This window comes from Salvia hispanica, chromosome 4 (assembly GCF_023119035.1).
Source record: "Salvia hispanica cultivar TCC Black 2014 chromosome 4, UniMelb_Shisp_WGS_1.0, whole genome shotgun sequence".
Lineage (NCBI taxonomy): Eukaryota > Viridiplantae > Streptophyta > Magnoliopsida > Lamiales > Lamiaceae > Salvia > Salvia hispanica.
Genome location: NC_062968.1, coordinates 47,083,652 through 47,105,882, shown reverse-complemented (window position 1 = coordinate 47,105,882; position 22,231 = coordinate 47,083,652). Strand labels below are relative to the sequence as shown.

At 34.9% G+C, this 22,231-nt stretch overlaps 3 protein-coding genes across 5 annotated transcripts; 1 reads left to right on the top strand and 2 right to left on the bottom strand.

The window, feature by feature from the left end:
* Positions 1 to 3,079: 3,079 nt before the first annotated feature.
* On the bottom strand, positions 3,080 to 5,959 carry LOC125218398 (protein SOSEKI 3-like). Of its 3 annotated transcripts, none has more exons than XM_048120057.1 (6): positions 5,337 to 5,959; positions 5,188 to 5,257; positions 4,994 to 5,109; positions 3,798 to 4,614; positions 3,474 to 3,719; positions 3,080 to 3,372 (listed from the first exon to the last, which is right to left on the bottom strand). In XM_048120057.1, the coding sequence occupies exons 1-6, from the start codon at positions 5,554 to 5,556 to the stop codon at positions 3,321 to 3,323; spliced, it is 1,521 nt and encodes a 506-aa protein (XP_047976014.1). In that variant the 5' UTR covers positions 5,557 to 5,959; the 3' UTR covers positions 3,080 to 3,320. The 3 variants fall into 3 exon arrangements, with proteins under 3 accessions (XP_047976014.1, XP_047976013.1, XP_047976015.1); XM_048120056.1 differs by having other exon boundaries at positions 3,475 to 3,716; XM_048120058.1 differs by having other exon boundaries at positions 3,475 to 3,719; positions 3,798 to 4,579; positions 5,337 to 5,408.
* Positions 5,960 to 9,764: 3,805 nt separating this feature from the next.
* Positions 9,765 to 10,755, bottom strand: LOC125219806. The gene is made up of 2 exons (XM_048121885.1): positions 10,605 to 10,755; positions 9,765 to 10,536 (listed from the first exon to the last, which is right to left on the bottom strand). Exons 1-2 carry the CDS (start codon positions 10,662 to 10,664, stop codon positions 10,015 to 10,017), a joined length of 582 nt encoding a protein of 193 aa, XP_047977842.1. The 5' UTR covers positions 10,665 to 10,755; the 3' UTR covers positions 9,765 to 10,014.
* A 3,332-nt stretch (positions 10,756 to 14,087) lies between these two features.
* Positions 14,088 to 15,356, top strand: LOC125218387 (protein TRANSPARENT TESTA GLABRA 1-like). Its single transcript, XM_048120042.1, is given in 2 exon segments — positions 14,088 to 14,385; positions 14,388 to 15,356. Coding segments are annotated over 2 exon segments (999 nt in total). The 5' UTR covers positions 14,088 to 14,168; the 3' UTR covers positions 15,170 to 15,356.
* Positions 15,357 to 22,231: the final 6,875 nt, after the last annotated feature.

The window sequence follows — 22,231 nt, the reverse complement described above, 5'->3', positions numbered from 1 at the left end:
CATTTTTTTAAGGCTTTCTTGGTGGATTTGTTGAGAATCCTATTATTATTAACGATGTTGTTAGTGATGAACTTGATACATCTAATACGGAAGGGAGCACTACTGTTTCTTCATTTTTGTTTCAATCTGGAGGCATTTTTCTATCATTATTGAGATTGAATTATATCAATTTTATCAATTTTTTTAACTTTTGTTAATTGTTTTAGATTTTTTATAAAACATTAGTTTCTACTTGACTGAATGAAATTAAATAATTTTTTTATACGTAGATTATTGGGATATCGGTGATGCTTTGTTCTCCTGTTCGCATTGTGGTGCGCTATTTTGGTATGAAGAACGTCTTGGCAAACCGAATAAACCTAAGAGTCCGAGATATTCCCTTTGTTGTATGAGTGGGAATATTGAGATTCCTTTTATGATAACACCTCTTGTTTTAGATTTTTTATAAAACATTAGTTTCTACTTGACTGAATGAAATTAAATAATTTTTTTATACGTAGATTATTGGGATATCGGTGATGCTTTGTTCTCCTGTTCGCATTCTGGTGCGCTATTTTGGTATGAAGAACGTTTTGGCAAACCGAATAAACCTAAGAGTCCGAGATATTCCCTTTGTTGTATGAGTGGGAATATTGAGATTCCTTTTATGATAACACCTACTGAAGTTTTGTTGCGTTTGTACTTCTTTCTCTAATGATGCCAAAAGTGTTCACTTCTTGAAAAATATTCGTTCATATAATTTTATGTTCTGTTTTACTTCGTTGGGAGGTAAAATTGATAATAGTATGAACACCGGTCGTTCGCCTCCTGTTTTTTGTCTATATGGTCAAAATTACCACTTGATTGGTAGTTTGCTACCGTAGAATGTTGCACTTCCCAAGTTTATGTAATTTTAATTAATATTTTTTTGTTTAAGCTATAACGTTAATCACAGCTTCATAGTTCCTCCACGTTAACAAACTTCTGGTAAAATTATGCGCTATTAAGATTATCTAGACATTAAACATTCGACCCAAACCAATCCAAAATCCCCAAATGTGGAAAAATAAAAACGCAATCTAATTCGATTCCACCATCTCGACTATTTCCAAGTCTTAAACTATGAATTTGAAGCCGTATTTGGAAAAGGACATTTCCTTTCTCCGCCGGCTCTCCTCCTTCATGTCCTTTTTATTACACTATATTTCATATATTTCATGATTGAAGGATTGTTAATAGTAGCAATATTTTATTTAAGTAACAGTTTATGGTTTATAATTATATAAATTATATGCTACATATAAAATGGTTCATTTGTAATCTTGATCATTTGTTTTGTAAATCTTTATAATCTTTTGAATACAAAATATAAATAGTTTCTATTCTTGATTTTCAATAATTTTTACATATTTTCTATACATTCTTTATTTTTATTTAATTTGTTTTAAATATATTTTCTTATTTTTTGAAAATCACTTGGCCCGTGCATAGCAACGGGTGGTAAAACTAGTTATCTTAAATTTGACTCTAATGGTTGATTGGAAAGAGAAAATAATCAACCCCATCCAAAAAATCCTAAGAAGTACGAAATATGAATTTCGACCGGGTACATTAATTGCTTTTTACTAACCTAAACTTGGAAATGAGAGTAGAAAATGTGATTAATGAATGATCCCTCAGAATATACAATTTTAGTTAATTAAATATAGATTTTAATATATAATTAATAAAGTATTTGAGAAATAAAAAATGGATCTCATCTCAGTAAAAAAGAAAAAATAAATTGCGATTGAAAATGGAAATATTATTATGGATACTGGCAGTGGATACCATAAAATAAAAGAATTAGCCTGATATTAGAAAAAGAAAAATGAATTCATAATAAATGTGGACCTTTGTATGGAGCGCAACAACTGGGTGTGCATATAACACAAACAATGCCACGAATTGGGAATAGGGACCCGACCTTGTGTTTCACATGGTGGCAAGGTTGGAAGGGAAATACTGGCCCATCATATTTCGTGCAAATAAGGATTACAGTTATTTTATTCCTTGTTATAGAAGCAAGCATACGTGCCTATTTTTGTAAAGCCCCGTGTCGATATAAAAGGGGCACAATTTAAAATATGTGCTAAAAGAAGCCTCTAATGGGCTTTTGCATTCAAAGTCGGCCACAAATAAGGCCCAATTATACTGGGCCGGATTCAATGAATCAATTCTTAACAGAGAGTTCTATTGAGAGTCCATATGCATTACGCAGTACTTCCATTTACCTTTGATCTGCAGAATACTCAATTGATTCGAATGTGAATATTCGTATGATTTATAGTGGAATCTTGATAAGCGGGAGGAATTTTAGTGATCCAATATACTCCTGTAACATGTGATGATCTCATAAAACCGGACTATATTGAAATACTGTATTAATTATTACAAATCTACAAACTTCTTTTTTTTTTTTTTATAAAACATCAAATCTGTAAAGTCAGTCTCATAGATTCCGCTGGTAGGTCATTTTCGTTAGTTAAAAAATTTAGTGGTCTACATAGATTCTCATGTGGTCATAAAGTTGCTACATAGATTCCACTTACAATCATTTTCGTTGAGTAAAAATTTAGTGATTTATACTGTCATGCGGTACTACATATTGCTAATCAGATATTTGGAGAGAGAGCAAAAAGAAGATGGAGAGATTTACGTAATTACAATTAGGTAGACATATCATGTGGCAGTGTGTATGGACCCGTTTAATATTTTACCATTTTCGTCTCCCTCTTTATTAACATTTACATGAATTTCGGCTTCAAAGACGATTGTAGAATATGCAGGTGAGCTTCTTTATTAAATACTTACCAAACTGTTTCTAACACGTCCTCATGCATCAATTCCAAGGCTCATAGGAATAGGTTTTAAAGTATGCATGTAGATATCTCAGTTTCTCCTGCCCCAATCATCACTTAACATCTGTTACTTTTGATATAATGTTGACGACATTTTTACACCTTTCAATGCAAAGTTTCCATATTTATAACAAAAGGAAATGTGGTAAAAAGTAGGGGCAGTGGACAATGCAGAATATATTCTCTAGCAAAGGAGAAGATTTATCTAATGCTTTTCATATCCCTTTTCATTTGTGTAAATGCTTTTACAACTGTTAAAGGAGAAGTTGAAATTTCAAACCTGAAACCTGAAACCAAGAATCAGATCTGGACCACATTTGGAGATTCATCTGTTTCACTTCAAACCTCAACATCAATTTCTTGATTTTGTACTAGGATGTTTCAAGATTGATCCCTCTCTTCTCATCTATGCGATATAAATAAAATAAAATACTAACTCTCTTAATCCCACGATGCTGTGGATTGTATAATAACCCGAGCTCCTGATGCAAGCCTGTAGGAGATGAAGTAAAAGAGAAAATGTTTTAACTTAAAGTTTAAATGAGAACGAATCTCTAAACCACTAGTTGCTTATTCAAAGGAGATGGAACTCAACTTTCTTCAATTCTGACTGAGCGTGGATCTGTCGTCCTCTTGCTCTCACTCAACATGCCAGGGTCATTGATTCGCGAGCTTTCCCCTCTCTCGGATGAGATCCTACGTTTCTCGTATAGAGGGGATCTCAGTAATTCACATCTTAGCTGCTTACTGAGAGAAGAAGCCTTGATTGATAATGGGACGCATTTTGAATGTGTGGAACTGTCTTCTTCCTTATCATTTATTGAATCAATATGCTGACTGCTTTTGCAAATGAGTTTTGTTAGTTCACTCACACTATCTCATATGCATCAAAATATTAAGAAAAACAAAAGCCCATACCGATCAGAATTGTAAGAAGAAGATCGTTTGAGAGTGGGTGCAACTGCTTCGACCACACTCTTCTCAGCCAAACTCCCACTAAAGCACTTTTTATCTGCAACCCTCTTCCCCATTGGCTGATTATTCTCAGGCAGGTGATCGATCTCTCCCAACGTTACTGAAGTCGACAGATACTTGGAGCTGGAATACCTAGGCCCGTAGGTTGGAATAAGGCCAAAGCTGCGATCTTTCTCTTGTACATAACCACAGGAGATTAGTTGCGTTATCATATTTAAAATCTTGAGCTTTGTTCTTGATGGGAACCGGTATCCTTCTTCTTCGAGTATCCTAAAGCTGTTCAGCTTCCTCACGTCATCTCTGATGAGAGATTCCAACGTCTTCTCCCCAATACCACTTGATGCAGCACACGCAGCAGAGGGAGGTGGCGAAACAGAGTTCCCAGATCTCTCTGCATTATCTTGAATCTCGGAAGGTTGAGTCTGGTGAGGTTCCAATGAACCATCATCAGTCGAAACACCTTTCTCCACAACTGCACATTCTTGTAACTCTGTCTGAGTGGAAGCATTAGCAATGCCCTCATTTTTGTACTCTGTTAGGCTTAGAGGGCCATTCCAAGACGAAACCTTCTCCACACCTGATTCTGGGGATGCACAAGGGGGCTGCAGCTGAGGTGGCAGCTCATCATCCTGCAAACTCTTTGTAGTTCCATCATTCAAGCTAGACGAAGAAGATGACTCCTCCTGGTTCTGGGGGCAAGGCGGCCCAGATAATGCTCTCTGGCCCTGTATCATAAAAGTCGGAGCAGGACTAAAGCGACCTAAAGAAACAAGATTCGTCAATTTTGCAGAAGCTAAGCAAACACATCTACAAATTCAGTCCCCTCAAGAAATGCATACCATCTCAACAACATGGATATGACAATGAGTTTACTCGGTACGGAACTAAAGAGGCCTAATAAACAAGATTCATCGACTCGCATAAACTAGCAAATTTACCAATCCGATTCAAATCAACGCTGCATATTCATCAAACAAATCAACGCTGCATATTCATCGAACTAGGTAACCAAAAGCGATCTAGAAAACAAGATTCACCAATTACAGAGAGTAAGCAAATTCACCTTTCCAATTCAATCCAATCAAACCTGCATATTTATCAAATTTTTTAGCCAAACAACTGATATAAAAATGGATTACCTGGATCCGAATCTTCAAAGATCTCTGAACCCTTGAGAATGTACTCATTGCCATGAGCAGGATGAATAACATCATCCTCGCAAAGATCATGCCATACGTACCCATTCCTGTAGCTCCTGCATCAACAAAATTGATTTTGAAATCCAAAACTCAGAAATCAAATCAAAGTTCAGTTAGAATGTTACTGCCCCCACCTCTTGCAGGACCAAGAATACATTGAACCGATACCTCTTCCTCTCAAAACATTAAGCCTTTCAATCACATCTTCAAAAAAAAAAAAAAACTCAAAAATCAAGCTGCAGCAGCATTTGTAACATATTTACATCCGAAAACACATTGCTACCTCTCAAGTAAAGATCATCACTAGATAGCGGGACTTCCATGAAGTGCGGGTGCTCAAGCTGGCGATTCCGGCATAAATAGTAAACAACCGGAACTTTCCCAGCATGACGCGGCGGCGAAGAGCTATAGTGATGATTGTATCGATATTTGGGAGATTTCTCAGTCCAAACTTTTGCTCTATCCGGACTCAACTGCCTGTATTTCTTCATTCTCTCATCCATTTTCACCACTTTAAAAATCCAAATCAAATCCGAATATGATCAACCATGAAGAATAAGTAATTCAGCATTCTCTCCAGAATTCGATAAAATCTCAATACAATCACGCAATAGATCTACGACGACGACGCAAGCAAACATGAAATTAGCTAAACCTTTTCGAATAGCACATGTTTGATGAAATGACAGAGCGAGTGATGAGAAGGACGGGATGGGGAGGACTGGAGCAAGTGCCTGAATTTGAGGGGAAGAAAAAAAAAAAGGCATCAATCGTTGTGGTGATTCCACTTGTAGCTTTTTCTTTTCTTACTTTTGAGGATTCGATTTTTGGCTTTTTTTTAAGGGGTTTGGGAGTGCTGTGATTCAAAGAGGTTTGTTTGGTAGTGGGGATGGAAATTGGAAATTGGAAATTGGAATGGGAGGATACATTTGTTGATTCAGTTTGTGGAACCAACATTTTGTACATACAGACGTTATTATGTTTTTTTGCTGAATCTCTAAAATAAAAACAAGAATGTTTCGGGCTCAACATATGTCATCAATGGGAGGGAAAATCAATTTTGCTCGCAACTTTATCAACTGCTCTGTCCATGGGACATAAACTACTAGAGTCTCCTATAATGTGTACATTATTAGAATCTGAACATAGATATATTGATTCATTCAAGAGTGTGGAAAGCTATACTGATTCTGACAAAAATACAATAAATCTATGTGACCAAATTTTGTACAACCAAATTCTTGTTTATTTGACAAAAAAATATGTTTATTTATGAATTTAATTAAAATATTAGATATATATATAGTACATGGAAAGTGCATAATATTGTGGTTATATATTTATGATTTTTTATAATTTTTTTATTTTTTTAGAATTATATATGTAACTAGTGCCTACTTTAATTCAAATTTTAAAAATAATAGAAAGAAAATTTAAATATAAATATAAAAAATGAGGTTAAAGGCTAATAAGTCTTTTTAACTTATCCACTTACTATGTTTATAATTTTAATATATAACTAATACATCAAATTATTAATATAACTTTATTTTGGTTGTACAAAATTTGGTTGTTTATCACTGCTCACAAAAATATGTCAATTTATTTGCTCCAATTCATGATTTCATGTAACCAAAACTTTCACCTCTTGGCTCATAAATGCGAATTTTTCCAATACTACATTAATGGAAATTTCTCCTTTTTCTTTATTTATAAATATTATTTCATCCGTCGTATAAAGTGGATGACAATTGAACAATGACACATAATATTAAAAGGTGTTCTACGTGTTAAGAGGAGAAAGAAAATATATTTTTACAATTCATTAGTCTTATATTATTCACCATTTTCATTTTATATCATAAATTTGAGATTGATTTTTGATGTAATTAAATTAGTATTTTAATTTTAACGAGAAATCACTTAATAAGAAAAAGCTTAATTAACTTTAATATTCTTACTCAAAATAGAAATAGTGTTAGTTGTTTGCGAAGAGACGAAATAGAAAAATGTGAGTAGCATGAGTAGATCAATGTGAGAGAATTTCTTTAAAATAATTTTTGAGTCAATTAAAAAGAAAAGTTTGACAATTTCTTTGAAATAAAAGAGTATTATATTCATTGCGTAGTATTGGACCGCTAAATTTTCTTTTCTATTCAATTTATAGGCTATTTCCAATATTTTGTAACTTGAATAGGAAAATTGATCCAAGGCTTGAAAACGAGCCCGACATGAAGGGCGCAAACAAATTGTAAGAAACCCCACAAATCACAATAAAGTTTTGGAAACATAATACCTCAATATTCAAATAATGCATGATTTTCCACGTTTGGTCATGCATAAGAGTGGGATGAGTGTGACACTATTAAACATAAAACTCAAATACTCGAACTCAGTGTGTCAAATTAATTTTTTTTTCTTGGCACAATTCAACAGATAATATATGATAAAAAATTAAAAATGAAAATATTGAGATGTAACGAACCACATACATTGTATTCGGTCATTTTCGAACTTGTTTTTTGTGAAGCTACACGTTGGTTCAGCTCATTCTTGTAATAATTTGCGAAACCTTATAATCAGCATCATTTGTGATTGCATTCATAAGAACATTCATTAATGGTACAACATTCTAGTCAAGTTGTGTTTAATGGTATTAGTTGGAAGATATATTGCTTGTGGAAAGGGGAAGAAAGTAGTTGATTGAGTGCAACTCCTTAATGAGTTTAATATATATGGGCCATCCCAAAATTGAGTTTTGATGAGTGGCCCAAATACTACGTGTTGAACTTCTACCCAAATACTACGTGTTGAACTTCTACATAATGTTTTTTTTTTCTTTTTACAGATTACTGTTTAATATTGATACATCATTCACGTGCTGAAACTCACCAACTAATTATGAGTTCAAATGGTTGTTAGTTTCTCTTCTGTGTTAAAAGTTATAACCAATTTCTCATGCTACACTTTAATAATTAAAGAAAATGTTAATTGAATAATGATTTACTTAGTCCCTATAATATCACAGCTCCATATAGATAATAAATTAGTTGGACCTTTAAACTACTCTTTATATAGGAACAAAAATTGGTGAGTCGTCACGGTCCCCTTTGAACTGTGTTTTACGACTAGAAATTCTACTTTTCTTTTAGAATTATACTCCATATATGTATATAATTTAAATAAGACAATACATCGCAAGTAGATAAGATTATTACAACATCACATAAGATGGAAAATATTGTAGTACTACGTATAGCGAATTCAAAACATTTCAATTATAGAATTTTATAACGTCTTTGAGTTATGGTTAACTAAGAATTAAAATTCATTTTTCAAGAAAGAAAAAAAGGAAGGAAATTTGGACAACATTTTATTACTATTATTATGTAAAAGGTTGTTGGGACACAATAATTGAAAGTAGCAAAGATTGGAGGCAGGTTAAACTAAATCACAAAAGATAAGTTGCAAAAAAATGATTAAAGAGGGATATAATTTCAATTTTCAACTTAAAAACAGTTAAGACATGGGTTTAGATCGCAAATGAGATCTGTGGGAACCCACTCAGGCCGACATGCTGGCCCTTCTCCACCTCATGGTTGTTGCCCATACACATCAAATTTATTAATTTCCCATGTTTCATACATATAGTCAAATTTAGAAACAAATATTTAGCGCAGAACATGGGCTAATAGTAAAATATAACCTAAAATCTTCCAAATCTCATTTAAAAAACGGGTGCCCCCAGAAAGTACACACAAGAAAACAGTTTAGTGTTATGAAATCTTGTACTGTAAATTGTATGATTCGAATTCTCAAAACAAAGTTAGAGAGTTGGATTTTTTTTCCCCAAAAATTAGTAAAAATGAGGATGGTCATGTTAACCGACCCATCTAAGGCTCCTTATAGTAAAAATCCGAAAAATCAAAGTTTAAAAAAAAATCAAAGAAGCCAATTAAAACCATGTCGACGTTTGAAGAAGCAAGCAAATCTACTATGTTTTTGTAAATAGAATTAGATCTGTGAGAGCTTCATAAGCTGATCAAATAATAATGATAATAATTCATTTTTTGTGTTGTTATTGAATGCTTGATTTCTATGCAAATTCTCTCTATTTGCATGCTAGGATAATCCCCTATAGAGTCCGGGTCAAAATCACATTAGATTTTAAAGGGCCATGGCCCCAGCAATTTAAAATTTTTATCTGTATTTAGTTAGAGGGCCTTTGGGTTGATGCTAGATCATTTGATGGTAGTCATTACACACTTAAAAGAGAAGGCAGCTTATTCATAAGAAAATGTCAAAAACCAAATTGAATGAAAAATTTGAGCAAATTGTCTTGTTTTGTATTGTGAAAAATCTCAAGTTCAGGGATTGTGAGCAATGAGTTTTCGACTTTTCGGTGTAGTTGTTGTGATGTGAGAGAATGTCAAATTTGTTGAATGTGGTAGTACTTTTAATTTGGTGGAATGAGGTTACTAATCCAAATATTTATCACAATTTTAACCAAAAAACCCATTACGATAAAGAACTTTTGGTTTGTGCATTATTGTTGTCATCATGTGGATGAGTTGTGTTTGAGTTTTGTATAAACACATTATGCATGTAAAAAGAGAAAATAGTCGGGTGAACTTCTGTTGATGACTTAGTGAGGACAATTTTATTAGTGTGTAGTTTAGAATTTTTACAAGAATGAAGAAAAGTAAAACAATTTTAACCTCAACTCGTGTATATTAGCATTACTACATTCCCTAAATTAGGAGTACAATATTATGATGAGAAACGAAGAATATACATATAAAAAAAGCTGGGGTAGGTGTCTACAATAGTAGGAGTACTAAAAATAATTATGCATAGAAAGTAGAAAGAGACCCCCCAACCAAAACTAGGTCATTCACTTTTCGCCTTCCAAAATCTTCCTAATCTTGACTACCAATTTCAACGACAAGACTCTCTGCAATTCACCAGTTATAGAGCTCACGTTTTGTGCCCGCCCAATGCGGGGACGGCGGCGGCGGAATCTGATAGGGGTCGACCACCGGCGGAGGGTGGCGCCACTGCGGGAGAGGGCCGGCGAGGAGGAGGGTCTGGAGCAGCGGCCCTGCTTTCACCACCGCCTGCAGCAGCTTCCCCTGTTCCGGCAACGGGCCTTTGATCAGCTCCACGGGCACTCTGTCGGGCGAGGAGGCGATGCTCTCCTCGCAGTCGGAGGAGGACAATCCGTCGATGCCTTTTGCGGGCTCGGGCTCGTCTTCGATGCTGGAGATTGCTGAATTGGGGGCTGACCGCTGGACCAGGATCTTCTCCAACAATATCTTCTTGCAGTTTTCTCGAGCTTCGTCGCGCTCTTTAATGGCGCCGGCGAGGAGCTCCTTGAGGCGGAGGATTTGGGCGTCGCGCGATTTCAGGTCGTGCTCTGCTCGGACCCTGCTTTCTTGGAGCTCCATGCTTAGCTTAAACAATAGCTTCATTTCATCCATGCTCTGCTCAAATTCACAAATGGAATTAGGTGGAATTGAAATGGACATTGATTTTATTTTATTTGATTTACCTTTTGTTGGTGAAAATAGGGGGAGTTGAGAAGCAGAGGAGCGTCATGATCAAAATCCATCCAACTTTTGTTCAACTCAACCCTGCCACTCCCACCTTTTATACACCACTGCTTAACTGTTCCCCTCAATCTTTTTTCTTTTTCTTTTTTCCATTTCATTTTTTTCGATAATTCTTTTTCTGTCTGCGCCGTGGCAAAAATTTGTTTCCATTCCAGTGTTCATACTTAAGTTAAAAAAGACTTTTTTTAATTGCAGTAAAATTTAAAATAATTCAAATTACATAAAGAGAAAAATGCGAAAAAGGTAATTTCTAACATTGTACTCAATTTGATAAATCCACTAAATTTTTATTCGTGGGTTATGGGATGTGGATTTAACATTCAAATTTGTAGTAATATAAGTGGACATTAGTTGAAGTATGTTAAAAATGGAAAAAATGTTAATTTTTCATTTTATGGAGGGTTTTAGTGTTTTACTTTTGCATTTTTCTCTTAACCATGATGAGCTTTTCCTGAGTTGTAACGACTCTACATTAAATGAAATAATTACTTGTACTCAAATGAAATGAATTCAATGTTTGGATATCATCACATGTGCTCATATCATATGAACTAATAATCGACGCTATCAAATTCAGATTTGTTCTCTATTACTACTAGTACTAGGTATAGCACACCGTTTTAGTATTTTGTTTAGTCTTATTACTATTAATATCTTTATTTTGGATGACATGACATTTCTTTTGAAAAATATAATTGGTGGGCCACAATATTTTGCCTAGGGTTGGGGTGGAGTGGATTACGACATATTAGGGGAGGAGGCTATACTGCCAAACCTTAACAAGATTAAGATAAAGCTGATGTATCTCTAAGTTAAATGTGACTGTAATTTGATTAATGGGTTGGTATTCACTGTGTATATATTTATAGAGAATAGGGCAACGATGAGAATAGAAATACGATCAGCGACAAATGCGGCAGTAAAGACAACTCTGATTCTCGAATGTGTTTTACACCACCAACTTTAATGTTCCAATATAAATACTCTATTTTGCTTTTTATTTATTTATTTAAGGTGAGTATTGAATCCCATTATTTTTAGTTTGTTAACAAAAATGCCATAATCTTTGCATAGATATACTGAACGTTTCAGTTTTCACTTACAAATATCAAGTAGTAGTAAATTTTTTGAATGAAATTGCCCCCCAGATATTCAGATGAAAAAGAAAAAATCAAGAAAATTAAATGCCAATGTTGCTAAAATCGAATATTTATTTATTTATTTTATTTCTTCTTCAAATAAGCCTAAAAAAATAAGTTGGGTGCCAAACTCAATAAGATCAACTATAATTTTCATCCAGTATTGGCTCGAAGCTTGAATCGTGTTGCAAATTACTTCACGTTTCAAGACAGAATTATTATTTTTTTTCTTCTGAAAAGCTTACTATAAATAATATAAAACGATAGCAAAAAATATGTAATTTGAATATATTAATTATGAAATTATTTATTTAATTAGTTAATCCATAGGAAATTTAATGCTCTTAAGTTCAAACCAACCGCAATATATGACGAGCTGATTTTTGCCATCAACAACTAATGATTGAGATCGAGAACTTAAGCTGCAGTGAGAGGCCACTTTAACAAATAGCATTAATTTGTTTAATAATAGTTCAATTAATTGTCTTAACTACAAATCATTGCAATATTTGCTCTTAAAAAATAATAATATTAAACCACCTCATCTCTTAAGCATATATGAGCGGAATGATTTGATCTCTACTCATGTTAATGGAACAAATTATTTGACCAGTCTTCTACCACTTAGCGCTTCATTGGGGGTGAGGAAATAATCCCCTAGCCGGTGGCAAGAGGAATTAATAACGTAGGAAATAAAAAATAGTAGTATTAATATTTGTTACATATTTTTACATATATTGTCCTCCGATCTCTGATGCTGTTACAATAAAAAGTTGTTAAAACCACAAGTGTGTTGAATTAAATTATGAATCAATAAGTTTGCAAAACAGTATAATCAATTTAAAAATGGAGTAGAGTATAGTAGGCAGTTGGGAATTATAAATAAAGATGATGAAAGAGTTGAAGGATGGAGAAAGATAGCAATAAATGGAGCATCTACCACCTTAGGTTTTGAGGTGATATTAATGGCGGTGCTTTAACTTTATGATCTATCACTCTTTAATTTAATAACCAATTGGCACCTGACTAGATCATATATACATTCCCTCTTTTTGACCAGTCTTCTGCCCCTTGAACTGTGTGTATCTATCTTATCATCCCCTCTAAAGTATCCATAATACATAACTTTCAATTTTATGAATCATATATGATGAATTAAAATAAGATTGCATTGTAGGAATTGCATACATAAGATCTATATAATTTCGGGATTGTGTTATGTTCCTATAAGATTAGTTTTGACACATGATTCCTTTTTTTTTTCCTTCATCAATTCTAGTTTAAAAATGACCCTCTTGAGTAAATACTCCTACTTCTAAAATGTAATGTTATCATAGTAAATAGTAACCCATAACCCAGTTTTCTTACAGTTATGTTGGAATATATACTCGAATGAGGTTGCATGTATTTAGCGGTGGACATCAAATATTGAGTTTTATAATAAGTTTATACAGAATATGTATATAGGGCTCTGCAACTTTTTGTTCACATATTATCAAAATTTCAACTGTAATTATTGTTTTGTAGCTATAAAGTCTGATCAACATAATTACTCTGTTATTTTGTGTTTCCACCGAATAAAATACTAATATTACTACTATGATATAGTGACTATAGTACTATTCCTTTGCGCGCGCTAACATCATATTCTATATTCCCAACTTATAATTAAAAAATGTGAAAACAATTATTTCACTCACACATTTGTATTTAGTAAATTGGAATAGTATGAAAGTTTTCCATTTTACCTGATTCTCTATCATCAGTTACACCTACACGGGTTCATTCCACTACACAATAACAAACATTATCGTATAAAAAAATTAGTTTACAAATCAAGAGATACAATTCTTATTTCACACGAGTCAAAATTTATCATTAGCATATAGAAATTTTTTTAATAATATATTCCAGAAAAATAGAAATATAACCGCAGACGGCTGCTAAAAAACATCAAAATCAGTCTACCCACTTGGATTGTGGATGAAATGAGTTAAAAAGTCGTTTACGAATTACGACACATATTTTGAATGACACGTATATAATGAAAATGAAAGACGACAAAAAGTTAAGAATGTTGGTCCAATGGGCCAATTAAATTTGTGTCATGGGCCTATAAAATAAATTGGTCCAGGCTTCAGCCCCAGCTTACTAATCAACAGGAATATTGGAAAAATCGTTAGCAAAGACAAGTCTCCAGTCAAGTGAAAAGGATAGGTGTGGGCCCCGCCACCACGAAGCCGCCGGTCAAAGAAAAAGTCACCCCTCTTTAACCAATCAGACCACACACACTCGAAGATTCAAATAAATCATCAGAAATTCGAAACCCTAGATTTCCAGTTCCTCTCGATTTCCACGAATTCAATGGAAAATTCGACCCAGGAATCCCACCCCCGACCTGAAAATGTCGTCACCTACGAATCCCCCTACCCAATCTACGCCATGGCCATCTCCGCCGTGAACCGCCGCCGCGTCGCCGTCGGCAGCTTCATCGAGGAGCTGAAGAACCGCGTCGACATCCTCTCATTCTCGGAAGATTCATCCTCTCTCAAGCCCGTCCCTTCTCTCTCCTTCGACCACCCTTACCCCCGACGAAATTACTCTTCCACCCCTCCGTCTCCGCCCCTTCCAACCTCCTCGCCTCCTCCGGCGACTTCCTCCGCCTCTGGGAGGTCAAGGACTCCTCAATCGCGGCCGTCTCCACGCTCAACAACAGCAAAACCAGCGAGTACTCGGCTCCGCTGACCTCATTCGACTGGAACGAGGTCGAGCCGCGGAGGATCGGAACGTCGAGCATCGACACGACCTGCACGATTTGGGATATCGACAAGGGCGTGGTGGAGACGCAGCTGATCGCGCACGACAAGGAGGTTTACGACATAGCGTGGGGCGAGGCTGGGGTTTTCGCGTCGGTTTCCGCCGACGGCTCCGTGAGAATCTTCGATTTGAGGGATAAGGAGCATTCGACGATCATCTACGAAAGCCCCATGCCGGATACGCCGTTGCTGAGATTGGCTTGGAATAAGCAGGATTTGAGGTATATGGCGACGATCTTGATGGATAGCAATAAAATTGTGATATTGGATATCAGGTCTCCGACAATGCCGGTGGCGGAGCTGGAGAGGCATAGTGCTAGTGTGAATGCAATTGCGTGGGCGCCGCAGAGTGCTAGGCATATTTGCTCTGCCGGTGACGATGCCCAGGCGTTGCTTTGGGAGCTGCCCACGGTGGCTGGCCCCAATGGGATTGATCCCATGTCCATGTACTCTTCCGGTGCAGAGATTAACCAGCTGCAGTGGTCGGCCGCCCAGCCGGATTGGATTGCCGTTGCGTTTGCCAACAAGATGCAAATGCTCAAAGTTTGAGGTATTGTTCTTTGGATTAATACTGCTGTGTTTCTTGATTTTGTGAAGTTAAAGTGGCCCTATTAGTTTCTTCTTATTGGGTTATGTTGTATGTATTAGTGAAGATTGTGTTGTAGTTGGTGCTAAAGATTATACATTTGTTCTCCACAGTCTTGATATTGCAATGTAGTATAATTTGCCAAGTTCATTTCAGTTCTTTTTCGTGTTTTTTTTTTTGGTAGAGTAGTGATCATTGTTCAGATTGGTTTTTAGTCATCAATTCTGGTCGTTGCTCTGTTGGTGCTAGTTATTTTTTAGTTAGAAGCTTAAAAATTGTATGTAGAGACTGAATTCAGCTAAAGAATCTGCTTTATCTTACTGCACTTTTAAAATACAGGGCCTAACACCGCATTTGCTCGATGCATACCCCATACAATGGGAGGCATTCACTAGTTTGTTTGTAAGAAACTAAGTATGAATTGCTGCATTCATAGTATATATAGTAATTACTCTTTTTTGCTGGCTTATTAAATTCTTGGCAATCATGAAACTATATGCACATCTAGAAGTAAAGGAGGAGTTAAATAGGTGATTGTGGACTTCTATAATGGTCCAGAACAAGGAAAAAGAACAGCCTGAAACAAATGCTAGTTGAGAACTCAATTGTTGTTGTGATAAGGCATATGTATAGTAGGATTAGTAGCAAGCCTATAGAAAGAGCTTCTCCAATGATTTAACAAACTGCATGACATGATTCCAACAGAGTGAAACGGAAATGAAAATGCCATTCTTATTCAATTTGCCCTTCATTCACGTATGCTCCCTCCATATAGTATACTAAGTGTCTAACTTTGACTTGACCCAATTTTTAGTAATGTGAATGATTACATACGCAAAAAAGTTAGTGTCACTTTTATATACTCCCTTCGTTCCCAAAAATAGTCCGCATTTTTGCCATTTTGATTTGTTCAGTTCTATTTTTGGAATTGTTTCACAAAACATACAAATGATGTGCGACACACTAACGACTAACACTATAATTACTTTTTCTCCATTTCTCATATTTTACTAATTTCTTATAAAACTTATGTTATCCCCAAATCTCTGCAACACCTAATAAAATAAATAAATAATCATGTATTGGTAGAAGGACTGAAATGAAAAATGGGGGATACATTGGCTAATGGATGGAGTATTTAGGGCATCCGCAATGCTAGAAAATAATTGTGGTCGGATCGCACCTGGGGTCCGGCTTTTTTTTGTCTATTTAAACTCCACAACGTTTTCATTCCTTCTACATTATTCCTAAGATTTTTCTGAAATATAATTGTTTAAAGTTTTAATTTTTATGAATGGTAGTTTTTGAATTTTTAGGAATTGTAATTTTTAATTTATAGAGTTTGTAATTTTATAAATTTCTAGGTTCTGTAATTTATAATTTTCGAATGAACAATGAATTTTCCGAAATATAATTGTTCAATGTTTTCAATTTTAATAGTAAAATAGTTTGAAGTTGTAAATAGTGGAAATTAATGTTTGTTGCGAATGGGGCTTGGATGGGGCCTATAGGGCTGTGAGAGTTGTTGTCTAGCGCGGAAAATGAGGGAAATGATGATGTGCAGAGGACTTAAGGCCTGGATGGGATGCCCTTAATACTGATTTATTTGTTCAAGTATATTAGTATTGCAATACTATTTGTTTAAATTGTACTAAAAAATAGCACGACTCCATTTCAATCTCGTTATAATTCGTTGGATTGTAGTAAACGGAAATGAAAACCCTTCTTCCTGTACTCTAAAAATACATGAACTAATTTGTGATATACATATAAATTATTAAATCTTGTTAAAATAAATAAAAAGGTAAAAAACATAAACTTATACTGTTACAACCGCCTACGAAAAATAAAAACACATACTACATCTTCCCACGTAAAATAGTTTTGTTTTTCAATATTGGTACACCTATCAACTTACTCTATCTATTTGATTATTTATGATAGGTTTATCTCTCTATTGAATCTCATTTGTATCATTTATCTACCTATGATAGGTTTATCTCTCTATTGAATCTCATTTATGTATTTATGATAGGTTAATATTTTTAGTGAATTTGTGAATCTCATTTGCACCTTAAACTTATGGTACCAATTTTTTCGTTTCTCTATCTTTTATACCTCATACTTTGTTTTATAACTCTTCCAATATTCGTGGACGCCTGAATATGAGTAAAGAGTGCGATAAGTCAGTGAGGTGTGTTTGAAATAAAATCTCCCGATCCAGAGAATCTATTAGGCACCGGGTCTAAGAACTCAGAGAATCCTTGGGTTACCTGTCGTTGGGACACAATCACTTCCTTCGCCCTTCAAAACCCTCAACCCGCTGTTGCTAAAAAGGTTAGTACAGGGAAGCAGAGATCGAATCCACAGAGACAAATGTGCAAGTAAACATGCTCAAAGACCTGAAAACTATTTTTGGCTTCTGCCACGCAATTTTCGGGGTTGAGATTTAATTCCTAGACTTGGTAAATGAAATATTCTACTCTAACAGCTAGATCTAGGCAGAGACATGCATAATGACTAAAAGTATTTGAAACAACTACTTGACTGGGTAAACAACTTCCTAAGCTAGCTTAGACATAGGAAAAGCTAAACGTGGGGACCATTTCCTTAAATGGCATAGTACGACGGAAAAAGCTGCAGATTAACCAACTAAAGGGCTAACTAACAGCTAGGGGTGTGTCGATACGATATATCGTATCGAAAATGTTGTATCGTGTTTCGTATCGAAAATATCGATATGAAAGAATTTCATATCGTTATCGTATCGAAAGTTTCGATATACCGAAATTTCGATACGGATAATATTTGTATCGTTATCGATCGATATTTCGATATATCGTACCGAAATTCGATATATCGTTCTATATCGAATTTCGGTACGATATATCGAAATATCGTATCGTATCGTATCGAAAACCTGTATATAAAAAAAATGATTTCAAAACTGAAAAATGACACAAAATTAATAAAACATCAATACAATAAAATAAATAGTGTTCTTATCTCCATAATCAAAATACAACACTATGACATTCCAAAAAAAACTAGTAGTTGTCTTGATCTTGATCTTGATTCTTGAACACCGAACCCTTCATCTTGTCGAAATCATCTAGAAATATTAACCTACATAATCCAAGATCAAAAGAGATGAGAGATTAGAATTGAACAATAAAATGGGCATATACAATTAGATATACACCACAAAGAAGTGGACATTTAATTGACAAATTACAAACACAAATAAGAGAATAGCACTGACTATATATTGCTTGAAGTGTTACATAATAATTTTGTCATGGATAACTTAGTCACTTAGACTAATGACTCAATGTTAGCAGACAGTTTAATGCAGTGAGCTTCATATCAATGTTATCAAATAAATTAATGATTTAAACTATCTGCTTTAGCAAAATGAGAGCTCTGCAAACACAAGCTAAAATCAAAGTCTAGAACAATAGACCAATCGGCCAATCCTGCCATATCTTCTCATGTAGTACCACTTATGAACTCAATCACAATTTATAAATCAAAGTCTATAATAATAGACCAATCCAGTCATATCAACTCATATAATTTACTTATGAACTCAATCTCAATTAAGAAGCCTAATGGCCACCACATATCAGATAGCAACCAAATTTAAGACTAATACCTCATCATTTGGTGGATCAACTAGTAGAAGATACATTTAGAGAACCATCTCGAGTCTCTTGAGTAATGGTTGAGTGACTTGAGCCTAAAAAAAAACATAAAATGGAATTAATAATACTCCCTCTGTCCTATTAGAAATGCAACGTTTTCCTTTTCGGTCTGTCCCATTAAAAATGAAACGTTTCTAAAAATGGAAATATTACCCTCTCTACTTTTTCTTCTCTCTTACTTTACTCTCTCTTCATTAACTCACAAAACAACACTACATAAAATCTCGTGCCGAAAAGCAAATGTTGCATATTTAATGGGACGGAGGGAGTATATGACAAATAAAGTTCATAAATTAAAGAAACACTTACTTTTTTCAATTTCTTCAATTTCTTGATAAAAAGCAAGGTCGTCATTGGTTGGATCCTTGTATAAGCTAAAATCATCCGCTTTGAGCCAATCATTGGTGCACACCAATGCCTCAACCATTTTTGGACTCAAACTAGTCCTAAAAGGATCTACAACTCTTTTGCCCAAGCTAAAGGCGGATTCACTAGCTACGGTTGAGCTTGGAATTGCAAAGATATCTTTTGCAATGAGCGAAAGGATTGGATACCTTGTTCCACTTACTTTCCACCATTCTAAAAGATCAAAACAAGGATTAGATCGCTTCTCCATCTCATCGGCTAAGTACTTATCCACTTCATTAGATATTTGATTTAGTTGGTCTTGAGAAACTTCTTCTTGAACTCCATTATACAATTCATCAAAAAGACCCGAACCACATGGACCGGTATCATCTCCATCACCACTATTTTCTAGAAGTGGTATCTGAGTAACCAATGTATCACTCACTCCCTTATACTCGACCCACAAAGTCACCAAGTCATTTTTAAATCGGTCACACAACTCTTGAACCTCTTGGTTAGAATCTCCAAATCTCTTCAATTTCTTCACACTAACTTGAAGCATTTTCAGCTTGTTCTTCGGGTCCAAAACATTGGCAATAAAAATAATTGGATTCATTTTATTCCAATCACCCCAATACTTGTCAAATTTCACCTTCATTGCTTTTGCAACCTTTGACATAATCTGATCTGAATCATCACATTTTTTTTCAATCTCGATTTGTAGAGCAAACATAGACACAGAAATCATTTGGGATGTAGGAGTTTTTGATGCACTTAACTCTAAAGTGACATCATAAAAATTCTTGAGAAAATGAACAAATGCTTTTGCATTATCCCAATCTTCTTTAAGTGGAGGTCCCATTCTTTGTTTACCCTTATCATCCTTTTCTTCAAAGTATCTCATGAAAGGAATCCATTCTTCAGCCATTCTTTCAAACACCCTTCTGTATTTCAATGCAACATCAAGCATTTTATATGTTGAATTCCACCTCGTTTTCACATCCATGGGCACCGTTGACATACAAGGAAACTTGGCAAGTACTGCATACTCTCTAAATTTACTCAATCTAGAAGGGGAAGAATGAATAAACACAACAACATTTCTTATAGATTTAATTGCACAATTAAGCTCCTTTAATCCATCTTTGACAATCAAGTTGAGTATATGACAAACACATCTCAAATGCAAATACTTTCCATCAAATTGCAATGTGTTTTCAATATGCAATCTTTTCTTCAAATAATCAATCGCAGTATCATTTCAAGAAGCATTATCAACCACAATGGAAAATATTCTTTCTATCCCCCATTCTCTCAAGCAAAACTCAATCATCTTTCCTATTTCTTCCCCAACATGACTAGTGATTTTCGTGAAATTAATTATTCTCTTATGTAATTTCCAATCTCTATCTAGAAAGTGAGCAGTAATGACCATGTAATTGATATTCTGAATTGAAGTCCATGTGTCAGTAGTAATGCTCACTCTTTGCCCATTGAGCACACTTTTAATTCTCTTCTTCATATCTAAAAACAATTCAAAAACCATACCTGCTACCTTCTTTCGGTCGGGAATTCGAAACCTTGGTTCTAATTCGTGGACAAGCGCAACGAATCCTTTTCCCTCAACAGCCCGAAAGGACACTTCATCTGTAATAACATATTCCGTGACCTTCAACTCACACCTTTTTTGATTAAAAGAATGAGGCACTATCTGACTTCCTTTTCCCATAGTCTCCTTTGTCAACACAGTTTGACCCTTGTCATTTCCACTCGCACCATAAAATGGACTTAATTCACACTTCTTCTCCAAGTGATACTTCAGTCCAGTAGTACTCCCAGTAGGAGTTGGTACTTCAGCTTTGCAGTAGTTGCATATCCCTGTTTTTCTTTCTCCTTTATTCGTTGTCGTCGTTGTTTTTTCGAAGTGCGTCCAATATTGACTTCTACCTCTCTTTGTAGGAGCTAAAGGAGGTTTTTCTGAGGAATCTTCTGCTGATCGTTTTCTACTAGTACCCTCATCATTTGTTGAAGTGCTTTGTTGCTTTGATGGTTCAGAAGTAGGTGGCAGTGGAAGCGCATGAGAAGCTTCTGATTCCATTCTGAAAAAATAACAACAAAGTGAATATCTTATGTCTCTTATCTTATCTCATTTGAGCTTATAATCTCATTAAAACAACTTATGGTATAAAATAAGATTCAGTAACTTGTATAACTTTACCTTTTCAGAGTTAATGAATGAGTTTTAATATCTTATGCAGGGACCATCAAATGCAAGTGGGGATTTGTCTGTATCTGCATCTGGAGAAGGTAATCATCCTTCAAAATTTTTCCATAGAACCTGAACAACACCAAGAAACATACATACTTATAATTTGATTGTTGCTTTAGAACAGACAACACAACAGTTGATTATTGCTCCTTAATATTCACACATATTAAAGACATATTGAGAATGATTGGATTTGGAGTATACTGAATACTTTTCGTTTATGATGCTGATGCATTCATATTTAATCACTACTTAATTAAATCCATTGCAAATAAATAGCATACCACATTTGTACAACAACTTGGCTTCAAATAAAAAGTGACCAACTTAATTTGGTAAGATAATTAAAGAATGGATTCATCTTGGAAGTTTATAAACCATGAAATTGCTTATATAGAACATAAATTAAAATACTCACTTAATTAATTTGAGTCTACTGAAGCTGAAGGGTTGTAGAATATAGGAGCTGCAAGCCTGCAGCCGCTCGCCGGAGATAAGAGATGCGGTGGGGAGCATGAGAGAAGCTGGAGGACGTCGCCGGAGATGGACCGTGGAGGCGTGGACGATGAATTGTGAGAGAATCGTATTCGTGAGAGTGAGATTGAGATTTGAGATAAAGACGGCATGAGCGTGAGGTGAGCGATAGGGTTCCAAATCCTAGGGATTTAGGGTTTCATGTATATATTTTATAAATATATTAATTA